Below are 12830 nucleotides of genomic sequence, written 5' to 3'. Positions count from 1 at the left end.
TTGTGTTTGTAATATCATCGGAAATTATTTAGATAAATCGTATATTTTTCTTCATGTTTAGTGGAGTCCTTTGCACAGAGTGCTCCAAAAAGAAAGGAAGGAAGGAAGGGAGGAAGAAAAAAAAGAAAGAAAGAAAAGGAAATAGTTAAAATTTGTCTTCAATTGATGAAAAAACTTATTCTGTATGACCGACAATTATGTTTTATATGCCATAGATTCTTATCAGTTAGCAGATTGGCAGGGGATAAAATACAGCCTTCAGGTATGACGGCGGAGGAATCACAACAGCGACCCCGGGGACACTGCAACCGTCATAAATGTGAAACCAGTTGCCAAGTGTCTGAATTTAGATCACACGACCATGTGGCTGCTACAAAGGTCGTAACTGTGAAACACGGTCCTAAGCAGGGGTGAAATCCCGCAGGTTGTGGAGAACCGTAGCGGAAATTTTGGAGAACTGGCAAATGCCACCTCTGGCTGGCCCCGCCCCCATCTATTCTCTGCCTCCCTAGTCCCAGCTGGTCCAGAGATGGGGATTTTGCAGTAACCTTCCCCTGGCACGCCCACAAAGCCACGCCCATAGAACCGGTAGTAAAAAAATTGAATTTCACCACTGGTCCTAAACCCCTTTTTTCAGTGCCGTCCTAACTTTGAACGGTCACTAAGTGAACTGTTGTAAGTCGACGTGCGTGGTCCGAGCCAGGGCGGGGGGATCTCCCTCCCCCCATACCCCTCCCCCCCACCAGGAGACCAAGGAAGGGTCTCGTATTGAGCTGAGCTCTAGCGCTTCGCTGCGGTTCCGGAGAGTCCGTGGTGCTGAAGGACAGCTCCATTAGCCGGGATCGGCGCGCTGAGCAGGCGGGCTCCGTTTCGGCCTCGTCCGGGGCTGCTGCTTCCTCCCCGCTCGTCTGGATTTGAACCCAGCACCGAAGGGGCGCTGGGGACGCGCCGGATGAAACAATAGAAGCCACGCGTGCTTTTTCCACGCCTTCAGCGGCGGCAGGCGACCAAGCGAGGAAAGGAAAGCAGCCGGGAACGCCAGTGCGCCAACCGCAGACACAGCAACGCCTCTCCTTGGGCAGCCCAGCGCGGATCCAGCAAGCAGGGCACCGCCGGCCCTCCACAGCCGCCTCCCCCCGCGAGGAGCCCGGCCCAGCCGCTGCAGGGAACCCGGCCTCCCCTCGTCCGGCGGGTGGGCGCCCGGCTTTTTCCCACGGAACTGAGTAAGGGGCGGCTGCCCATTTCCAGCTGCCGCTACGTGGCGGAGTGGGGGGAAAGGAGGGGATCGCGCAAGGCCATCCAGACGGGCTCAGCTCCTCCGCCGCGGACGGGGCCGGAGCCTCGATTGTCCCCCTCCCCCACGGGGGTCTGACCGGGGAGGCTGGTCTTCCCAGGCCCCCTCCCATCTGCCACTTTCCTAGCCTCCCCCCCCAGCAGCATTTGCCCACCGCAGTCTCCACTCGCCCCCCCCCCGCTCTAAGTGTGAAGTTGGGGGCGGGAGGGGCTGCGTGGCGGTGGGTGGGTGACTCCGGCCCTGCTCTTTCTCGGCCTCCCAGCCAGCCAGCCCCCACCAGCCAGCCACATCCCAACCCCTCAAGCACCAGACCCCCAATCTCCCAGCCCACCAGCCAGCTAGCCCTCCCAGTTCCCCAGCCAGCGAGATCCCAACCCCTCCAGCTTCGCCCCCCCCCCGCGCCTTCCCCCCAGCCTTAAAGCGCGGCGTCGTTCCAGAGCCGGGACTCGCTCGTTCCGCTTGGCCCGAGAAAGGGCCGGTCTCCTCTGGGCCGCCCAGGCCGGCAGGCGCCGCTTGCTGAAGCCCGGCCGGCTCCCCAAGGCTACACGCCGGGTTTCCCAGCGCACGTTTGCCCGGAGAGGCTCTCATTCTTTCGGCCTTGCTGGTTCCTGACGCGGCCCCGAGCGCGGCTCCACCCTCCCAAGGAGGCGGCTGCCAGACAGCCCCCTAGTTTAGCAGTCAGCTAGGCCCCCAGGCAGCCAGCTCCCAACCCCCAAGCCTCCAGCCCCCCAGTCTCCCAGCCCCCAGCCAGCAAGCTCCCCCAGTTGTCTAGCCAGCCCCCCAGCTAGCCAGATCCCAACCCCCCCAGCCCCAGTTCCCCAGCCTCTCAGCCCCCCAGTCTTCCAGCCCCCAGTTGCTCAGCCAGCAGCCAGCCAATTCCCAGCCCCCAGCCAGCCCCCCGCAGATCCAGTTCCCCAGCCTCCCAGCCCCCCTCCCCCCAGTTGCCCAGCCCTCCAGTTGCCCAGCCCTCAGCCAGTCAGCTCCCCCAGTTCTCTAGCCAGCCCCCCAGGTAGTCAGATCCCAACCCCCCCAGCCCTAATTCGCCAGCCCCCCAATCTCCCAGCCCTCATGTAGTCCGCCCCCCCCCGTTCCCCAGCCAGGCAGCCCTCTGCCAGCCCATCCCCCTTGCCCCCCCGTCCCCCAGCCCGGCTCCCAGCCCCCCAGCCAGCCAGCCACCCCCGCCGCGGCTGCGCTCGTCATCTCCCCCCTTCCCCCCCGCCCGCGGGCGCATTTGCATGGTCCCCGTCCCCGGAGCGGCCGGAGGGCACGGAGGATGGCCGGGTGGCAGCGTCCGGGCGGCCGGAGCGGCGAGGCGGGGGAGGAGGCAGCGGCGGCGGCGGAGGACCTGCCGGTCTACCTGGCTCGTCCCGGCACGGCGGCCCAGACGCCCCGGCAGAAGTACGGCGGGATGTTCTCGGCGGTGGAGGGCGCCTTCGAGAACAAGACCCTCGACTTCCAGGCCTACAGCGTCGGCCAGAAGGGAGCCCGCACCCCGCGCAGCGCCAGCCGCCCCGAGCTCCTCGACCAGGCCGGCTGCGAAGGGGGCGGCTCCGGCCTCAGCTCGCCCGGCGGGGAGAGCCAGCCCAGCCGGCCCCTCTGCCTCCAGCTGCCCGCCCCGCCGGCCCAGCAGCCCCGCCCGGGACCCCAGGGGCGGCAGGTAAAGGCGGGGGGAGGGCGGGGGGCTCGGGGGGGGCTGGGGAGGGGGAGGGGGTCTCTCTGGGCCGGGGTCTTTGGGTGGGGCTCCGGAGGAAGGGCCCCTGGGGGGATGGATCCCCCGCTTTCTCCACGGGCCCCTCAGCTCTTCCCCTCCCTTCCCCCCTTTCCCCCTCCTTCCCTTCAGCTCTTCCCCTCCCCCTGGCTCCCCCCTCCCCCTTGCTCTTCCCCTCCCCCCAGGCCTCCCCTTCCCCCATCTCCCGTGTTGGTCTCAAACGCAGCCCCCTTGTAATCCTGGGGGGCTTCGGAGCTGGCCAGATGGTGATGGGATGGGCAAATCTGCCCTATTTTTTTGCAGCTGGATGGGCAGAAACTCTCCCATGTCTGGCTGTGGCTGATGCTGCTTCCTCTTCCTCCTCTCCTCCTTCTCTTCCTCCTCCTCCTCCTTCCTTCCCCTCCCTCCTCCCCCTCTTCTTCTCCTCTCCCTCCTCCTCCTTCCTCTTCTTCTTCTTCCTCCTCTTCTCCTCCTCCTCCTTCTCCTCCTTCCTCCCCTCCCTCCTCCTCTTTCCTCTTCTTCTCCTTTCCCTCCACCCTTCCTCTTCTTCTCCTTCATCCTCCTCCTCCTCTTCTTTTTCTCTCCCTCCTCTTCCTTCATCTTCGTCTTCCTCCTTCTCCTCTTCTCGTCCTCCTCCTTCTTATCCTTCCTCCTCTCCCTCCTCCCCTTCTTCTCATCTTCCTCCTCCTCCTCCTCCTCCTGGTTTAACATTTTTATTGAGTTATAAGATGATACAGAATGCAAAAGTAAATAGGAGAATGGTAGAGAGGAAAGAGAAATGAGGAAGGATAAGAAAAAGAAAAAGGAACATTGACTTCTGACTCTCTCTGTTTTGCAGTAAAATAAGGCATTAACATCAAATCACAACTTTTTGGTATTTTGATAATAATACAAACATCCCATTTCTTTAAAGATCTCCCAATCTAATCGGTAAAACCCAAAATCCAACTTTGATTCTTTTCCATATCAAGCACGAAGAAGTTCAGAAATGGTTTCCATGGGGAAACCAAAGTATGCTCTTTTCTTGAATCGAAATGCTCAGTTTTGCCATTTCCGTCAACGGCCATCAGCTTCTGCAGCCATTCGTCCCTGGTGGGAATCAAAGCTTCCTCCCATTTTTATGCGTACAATATTATCAACATCTGTAGTGTCAAAGCTCCAAATTTTTTCTCCAGGTCTTTTTCCATTAGCACCCCGCCCAAAAAAGGGGGAGGGAAGAAACCTCTGGTTCCATCTTTATCTCCATTTTCAATATTTTCTGTATTAAAATAGGAATCGTATTCCAATATTTTTTTTTTGGCTTTATCGTATGTCCACCATAGGGGGGAGGGCTTCGCTTCTTCTTACATGCCCCCCTCCCCTGTTTCTGCTCCTCCACGCGGAAAAAAATGCACGATCCGTGGGTCACGGGGCTTGGTTTCTTCCTTTGGGGGCAAATGGAGAATCTGGAAGTAGAGGGCTTGAACCCCAGTCAAGCCCCCCCCCCCGAGGTGGGTTCCTACGTATTCGGTCTGGTTCGAACGAATAGGTAGTAGCTCCGGCGGATACCGATTTTATGTTTGGTGGCTCCATCTTGATTTTCTGTTCTTCACAAGCGCAGAACAATATTCATTTTAAAAATGTACTAATTTGCATTTGCTTTTTAACGTGCTCATGCGCAGATCATTTTAAATGCAAATGTGCAGGTGCTGTCGAGCAAGGGCAAAAGTTTTTACTACTGAACTCACCCCTGCCGCAGTCCCAAATTTCGAAGAACAAGAAGTAATTTGGGTCTTACTAACTTTATTAACCTGAGCAAGCTGGAATCACTGGGAAAACGCAGGGCTAGAGAATTAGCGGACACCTAACATAGGTAGGTCTCGACTTACGACCGCAAATTGCACCCAAAATGTCTGATAAGCGAGACGTTTACAAAGTAAGCTTTGTCCCGTTTTCATGACCTTCCTTGCCACGTGTGTTAAGCGAATCGCTGCGGTTGTTCGATTAGTAGCAACGGTTAATTGAATCTGGACTCTGCGTCTTGGAAAGATCACAAAAGGAGAATCACGTGAGACACACACCCCCCGGGAACTCTGCGACCGTCATAAATGTGAGTCACTTGTCAAGCGTCTGAATGTAAATCCCATGACCCATGGGGATGCTGCAGTGGTCGTAAGTGCGAAACACGGATGTAAGTCCCTTGTTCCAGTGCTGTTGCAACTTTGAACGGTCACTAAATGAGCCATCGTAAGTCAAGGACTGCCTGTACTAAACAGGTAAAGGACGGCTCCTTGTGCTGTGTGAATCCAGCCACTGCAGTGATCAAAGTAAAGGTAAAGGTTCCCCTTGCACGTATGTGCCAGTCGTTCCCAACTCTAGGGGGCGTGTGCTCATCTCCGTTTCAAAGCCGAAGAGCCAGCGCTGTCCGAAGACGTCTCCGTGGTCATGTGGCCAGCATGACTCAACACTGAAGGCGCACGGAACGCTCTTCCCTTCCCACCAAAGGTGGTCCTTATTTTTCTACTTGCATTTTTTACGTGCTTTCGAACTGCTAGGTTGGCAGAAGCTGGGATAAGTCACGGGAGCTCACTCCGTTACGCGGCGCTAGGGATTTGAACCACCGAACCGCCAACCTTTCTGATCGACAAGCTCAGCATCTTAGCCGCTGAGCCACCGCGTCCCACTTGTGGGTTATGTGGATTATGATTGTTTAAAAATAACTGTACCCGGACAACACACTATTCGATGACAATAGAATGTTATATAAATAAAAGAAACAAAACATGGGAAAAATAATAATAAAAGTACTGGGCAGTCGTGTCTCAATACCTTCTATAGCTAGTTTTGTAAAACCAGCGGTGTCAGCAAATCACAAAATGCTGTTAAGATTCCTTGCCCATGTCGCTTCTGTGACTTGCCTCTTGGAAGACGTGCAGGAATGGTTGAATATTGAGCAGGGGTTTAAATGGCGTTAAAGCACCCGTACTTTCAGTCAGAGAGTAACACAACTGTGTTAATGGGACAGGTGCCTTCAATAAAGGAGAATATTTGTAGCTCAGCGTTGACACGAGGGGGCCCTTGGCGCTCTCTGAGCTGGGTAGTTTTCTTGTAGACGTTTCATAACCCAACTAGGGAACATCATCAGTTGTGGAGAGGAGGAGGAGGAAGAGGAAGAGGAGGAGGAGGAGGAGGAGGAGGGGCAGGAGGAGAATGACTGCAAGGTCCTTGGTGTTCTTGGTGAGCTTGATGGTTTTCTTGCAGACATTTCATGAGCCAACTAGGGACCATTATCAGTGCTAGAAGAGAGTGGGGTTTGTGGAGAGGAGGAGGAGGAGGAGGAGGAGGAGGAGGAGGAGGAGGAGGAGGAGGAGGAGGAGGAGGAGGAGGAGGAGGAGGAACAACTGTGGGGTCGTTGGTGCTCTGTGAGCTTAGTGACCTTCCTGATCGACAAACTCAGCATCTTAGCCACTGAGTCACTGCTGCAGTGATTGGTTGTGGTTAAACAGGAATTACCCAAAGGAAGTTTTCACGGAAAACTGGGCGGAGCCAAGATGCGTGTGGGCCTTGTAATCCGTGAAGGCTCTGGGCATTTCCCTGCCGTGGACCTTTGCAACTTTCTTGGCAAGGTTTTTTCAGGAGTGGTTGGCCATTGCTTCCTTCCAAGGGCTGAAAGAGAGTGACTGGCCCAAGGTCATCCAGTTGGCTTTGTGCCTAAGGCGGGACCAGAACTCCTTGTCTCCTGGTGCTAGCCCAGAGGTCACCAACCTTTCGGACCTCACGGACCACTAATTTTAAATCCCACAAACCACTAGTGTGAATTTTAAAAAAAAAGATAAATAGCATTTAGTGCAATATAGAAAATGAAAATAATTTTTATGCGGACCACCAAACATTTTTCACGGACCACCAGTTGGTGACCACTGCCTTACCCACAGCCTTAGATGGACCCTGGTGATGATCTAATCTTTTTTCCATGACTGGGCACGTATAGTTGAAGATACCACTCGCACTGATGATGTTCCCTAGTTGGGTCATGAAAGGTCTGCAGGAAAACCATCAAGCTCAGAGAGCACAAAAAACCACTTTCCTCCTCCTCCTCCTCCTCCTCCTCCTCCTCCTCCTCCTCCTCCTCCTCCTCCTCCTCCTCCTCCTCCTCCTCCTCCTCTTCCTGCTGCTGCTGCTGCTGCTGTACTCCATAAAGCCCCACTCACTTTTAAGCACTGATGATGTTCCCTAGTTGGGTCATGAAACGTCTGCAACCCACCCAGCTCAGAGGGCACCAAGGACTCGATACAGTCATTCTCCTCCTGCTCCTCCTCTCCACAAACCCCACTCTCTTTTTGCACTGATGATGTTCCCTAGTTAGGTTATAAAACGTCTGCAAGAAAACTACGCAGCTCAGAGAGCGCCAAGGGCCCCCTCGTGTCAACTCTGAGCTACAAATATTCTCCTTTATTGAAGGCACCTGTCCCATTAACACAGTTGTGTTACTCTCTGACTGAAAGTACGGGTGCTTTAATGCCATTTAAACCCCTGCTCAATATTCAACCATACCTGAACGTCTTCCAAGAGGCAAGTCACAGAAGCGACACGGGCAAGGAATCTTAACAGCATTTTGTGATTTGCTGACACCGCTGGTTTTACAAAACTAGCTATAGAAGGTATTGAGACACGACTGCCCAGTACTTTTATTATTATTTTTCCCATGTTTTGTTTCTTTTATTTATATAACATTCTATTGTCATCGAATAGTGTGTGATCCGGGTACAGTTATTTTTAAACAATCATAATCTACATAATCCACAAGTAGGATGCGGTGGCTCAGCGGCTAAGACGCTGAGCTTGTCGATCAGAACGGTCGGCGGTTCGAATCCCCAGTGCCGTATGACAGAGTGAGCTCCCGTGACTTGTCCCAGCTTTTGTCAACCTAGCAGTTTGAAAGCAGGTAAAAAATGCAAGTAGAAAAATAAGAACCACCTTTGGTGGGAAGGGAACAGCGTTCTGTGCGCCTTCGGTGTTGAGTCATGCCGGCCACATGATCACGGAGACGTCTTCGGACAGCGCTGGCTCTTCGGCTTTGAAACGGAGATGAGCAGCGACCCCTAGAGTCAGGAACGACTAACACACATGTGCAAGGGGAATCTTTACCTTACCTTTACCTTAATCCACATATTTGTTGTAGTATTCATCACAATAATATTGACAATATAATAATAATAATAATAATAATAATAATAATAATAATAATAATAATAATAATAATAATAATAATAATAATAATAATAATAATAATATTCAAGGCCATAAATATTTGGGCAATACCAGTTATAAGATACACAGCTGGTATAGTTAACTGGACACAAGCTGATTTGGACATTTTGGACCGAAAAACCAGGAAACTACTGACAATGCACTACAGTTTACATCCACGTGGTGACACTAATAGATTATACCTGCCCCGAAAATCAGGTGGCAGAGGATTATTACAAGTGAAGCATATAGTTGAAGAAGAAAAACATGCACTGGCTGATTATCTAAAAGAAAGTCAAGAACATCTATTAATCGAAGTAAAGAACAAAAATCTACTGAAGGCCCAACAGACGAAACACGAATACAGAAAAGATGTGACAAAATCAAGAATGGAGAGTTGGCAGAACAAAGCATTGCATGGCCAATTTCTGGAAAAAATAAAAGATAAAGTGGACAGTGAAAAAACTTGGTTATGGTTAACAACAGGTACATTAAAGAAAGAAACAGAGTCACTAATCCTGGCTGCGCAAGAACAAGCTATCCGCACAAATGCCATTAAGGCCAAAATCGAAAAATCCTCTGATGATGCCAAATGCAGACTCTGCAAAGAAGTTGATGAAACTGTTGACCACATACTCAGCTGCTGTAAAAAAATCGCGCAGACTGACTATAAAATGCGGCACAATTCAGTAGCACAAATGATCCACTGGAATTTGTGCAAAAATTATAATATTAAAACAACAACAAACTGGTGGGAACATAAGCCTGAAAAAGTCACCGAAAATCAGATGGTCAAGATCCTGTGGGATTTTCATATACAAACGGACAAAATACTGGCGCATAACACACCAGGCATCACACTGGTTGAGAAAAATAAGGTTACAATCATAGACATCGCAATACCAGGTGATAGCAGGGTCGACGAGAAGGAACATGAAAAAATCACGAAGTACCAGGACCTAAAAATTGAAATTCAACGATTATGGCACAAACCAGCAGTGGTAATTCCAGTGGTAATTGGCACACTGGGAGCTATTCCAAAAGCACTGGAATTACATTTAAAACAGTTAAAACTTGACAAAATCACCATCAGTCAAATGCAAAAAGCTGCACTGCTTGGATCCACATGTATATTACGAAAATACGTTACGACGTCCTGGGCCCCTGGGTGGGGCCCGACTAGTAATCAATGCCAAATCCGGAGAAACAACTGGCCACTGTGATACAATTGTATAATAATATAATAACAATAATAATTAACATCTTCTTTAACAACTCTCCACATTAATATTTCCTCTTTATATGTCTCTTCCTTTCTAACCTTTGTTTCCCTTGTCTAGCCGTTGATAAAATACATCCCATATCCCAAAATATTCAATATCTTCTTTATCCTTAATAGTGAGTGTTAATCTATGCATTTCTTCTATGCATTCTAATATTTTCTTAATTACATTCTCACCTGATGGAATCTCATTGTTTTTCCATTGCTGCTCAAATTCAATTCTGGTTATGCTTAGTATGTGTGAAACCAGATATATATACAGTAGTGGCCAAAATTGTGGAAACCTTTTTGGGAAAGTGTTTTTTGGAGGTTTGATGGCTAATACCATCACTTTTGTTTTGGAGTAGTACCATAAAATTATATGTCAATGGAAAGAGAATTTAATCAAGAATGTAATGCAACAAAGTTTGTTCAATTGTCTGTATTCTGTGAAAAGCTATAGCCGAATATAGCCAGGAGTAAAACCCAGTTAAAAGAAGCAATCATGCAATCTTAGTTTCACATTATAACAGCTGCAGAACTAAAAGACTTGGTTCACTCCAAGGGAAGACATTGTAAGGCCGTAATTCATGCTAAAGTTTACCCAACTAAGTATTAACTGACATGGTGATCATTTTTGTATATTTCATTTTTTCCTATGGTGATCATTTTTGTCTATCTCGATTTTCCTATGGTGATCATTTTTGTACATCTTGTTTTTTTCAACGTGTTTCACTTTTCTTCTTTATAACTGCTATTCTAATAGCAAATCCTTCATAAAAACTGTTGCGTTACATTCTTGATTAAATTATCTTTCCATTGATGCATAATTTCATGGGACTACTCCAAAAGAAAAGTGGTGTTATTAGCCATCAAACCTCAAAAATACTGTACACTTTTCCCAAAAGGTTTCAACAATTTTGGTCCCTATACTGTAGTCTTTTTATCATGTTTTTCTGGTATAATGCCCAGCAGAAATATCCCTGGTTTCAAGTTTATGTGTTGCTTTATCGTTTTTTTCCAAGATTGTCCAGTACTCTTATTGACCTGTGAGTGTGTTATTGTTGTTGTGGTTGTTGTGGTTCTCCTCTTTGACTGTGAAAAATGTTTTAATCTTAGGAATGAGTTTGATTTGCAACTGTTTTGATGAGGAAGGATCTGCGTTGTAATTCATTTCCCGCTTGAAAATTCCTTTGGAAATCTTTGCTTCCCACATTTTCCCTCTGCTTCGCACAAGGGTTATTATTTTATTATTTTTCTTTTTATTAGTTTTATTTCTTTTATATGGTGTTTTTATATCCTTGTCTGCTGCTTCGATTTGCTATGGGCAAATAGGCGGCAATAAACAGTTTCTAAATGAATAAATGATTGCATGCATATCTAGGTAGCAATAAAGGAGGATATTTGTAGTTCAGGGTTGAATTGTGGGGTCCTTGGTGCTGTCTGAGCATGGTGGTTTTCTTGCAGACGTTTCCTGACCCAATTAGATAACTTCATCAGTGCTTAGATGGGAGTGTGGTTGGCAGAGAGGAGGAGAAGAGGAAGAAGAAGAAGAAGAGGAGGAGGAGGAAGAGGAGGAGGAGGAGGAGGGAGGGAGGGAGGACTGTGATGTCTTTGGTGCTCTCTGAGCTTGGTGGTTTTCTTGCAGATGTTTCATGACCCAACTAGGTAACTTCATCAGTGCTACAGGTAGTAAGGAGTGATGTTTGCTGTCAGTTTATATTCTGGTGTCTTGCTTGTCTGTGTGGTTGGCGTGTGTGTGTGTCTTAGAGATTCATCCCAAACAAAAAAATCTCTAAGACCACCCCCACCCCACCCCCAGACAGGCAAAACTCCAGAATACAAACTGACAGCAAACATCACTCCTTACTAGCCCTGATGCTGTTATCTAGTTGGGTTGTGAAATGTCTGCAAGCAAACAAGAAAGCTCAGAGAACAACAAAGACTCCAGGGTCCTCCCCCACTCCTCCTCCTCCTCCTCTTCCTCCTCCTTTCCTCCTTTCTGCAAATCTAACTCCCTTCTAGCACTGATGATGTTACCTAGTTGGGTCGTGAAACGTCTGCAAGGAAACAATCCAAGTTGGAGAGCACCAGGGACCCCCTCATATCTAGGCAGAAATACACGTTGTTATGTTCGCCCCACAGAAAGGCAGTTCAGATTAAGGGGGCCTCCCCAACCAGACCCCACAGTCCTCGCTCCTCCCCTTCCCCCTCCTCCTCCCTGCAAATCCCACTCCTTACTAGCACTGATGCTGTTACCTAGTTGGTTTCAGATTAAGGGGGCCTCCCCAACCAGACCTCAACTGTAGGAAAGGCTGTGGTGTGGGGCTCCTGGAATACTGGTGTGTGTGTGTGTGTGTGTAAAAAAGACACACACACACACACACACACACACGCTGAGTGTAACGGAGGCAGTGGGAAGATAGGGGGTGGCAGGCAGGGGGGGGAAAAGAGAAAATCTCCCCACCTGATTCCTTCTGGGCAGAAGAAAGCTAGAGGAGGGGGCGGTGGGGGGGTGTAAGCAGAGGTTAGAAGCCCCCCAGTTCTTGTTCTCAAGGAAGCCGGGTGGGGGGGCAGCCTCCCCTCAGGCTTTCCCTGCTGCTGCTGGAGACCCCCCCGAAACTTTCCCCATCTGAAGAGATCCATGAATGGAGGAGGGAGAGGTCCCAGCTTATGCCTCTCCCCCCCTTTCCCTCCCCATCATCCCAAACTGCGCCAGCCCTTTGCGGGAAGGTGAAGACCCAGAGAGAGGCTGGCTGCGTTTGAGGTCCCATGGGGGTGGGGAGACCCCAACCCGTCAGCTCCCTCGAGAGGCCTGAATAATATGGGGGGGGGAAGGGGGGCTTGCGGGGCAAACCCCAGCAGGAAGGACCCACCTGCAAGAGAAGGTACAGTGCCTGGGGAAGGGTCGGGGGGGGGGAGGGAGGGAGGGGAGGGAACAACCCCCCATGCCCTGGGGTTGGTGGGGGGAAAAGGGGGGTCTCAGGGCAGGCCCCTTACGGGAGGGGTTTTGTTTTTGTTTTTATTTTTTGTAAACAGTTTTTTAAAATTTTTTAGTCTCTTACCTACATTCACATAGTTATTTATTTTTATTATATTGATTCCTTTTGCACCTTTGTTTTGGCATATAAAGAGTTAAAATACACATTCGATATTGCTTTAATTAGCGTCCCATCCACCTGTTATTATGCTCTCCCCCCACCGTAATTTTCCTTCCTTTTCTCCCTCCCTCCCTTCTCTACTTCCTTCCTTCCTCCTCTCCTTTCCCTTTCCTTCTTCCCCTTCCTTTCCCCTACTCCTCTCTTCCTCTTTCCCTTCCCACCCTCCCTCCTTCTCTT

General features: G+C 49.9%; 1 protein-coding gene across 1 annotated transcript in view; it reads left to right on the top strand.

The window, feature by feature from the left end:
- Window positions 1-2478: 2478 nt before the first annotated feature.
- Window positions 2479-12830, top strand: part of CRMP1 (collapsin response mediator protein 1) — a 38581-nt gene continuing 28229 nt past the window's right edge. Inside the window, exon 1 of the mRNA XM_081958969.1 lies at window positions 2479-2951. Within this exon, the coding sequence (XP_081815095.1) occupies window positions 2568-2951 (384 nt within the window). The 5' untranslated portion in view covers window positions 2479-2567. The remainder of the gene's footprint in view (window positions 2952-12830) is intronic.

The sequence above is a fragment of the Natrix helvetica genome (assembly GCF_964273705.1).
Source record: "Natrix helvetica genome assembly, chromosome: 7".
NCBI classification, from domain to species: Eukaryota; Metazoa; Chordata; class Lepidosauria; order Squamata; family Natricidae; genus Natrix; species Natrix helvetica.
Note: the sequence above shows the minus strand (reverse complement) of the source record. Positions and strands in the feature narration are given on the sequence as shown.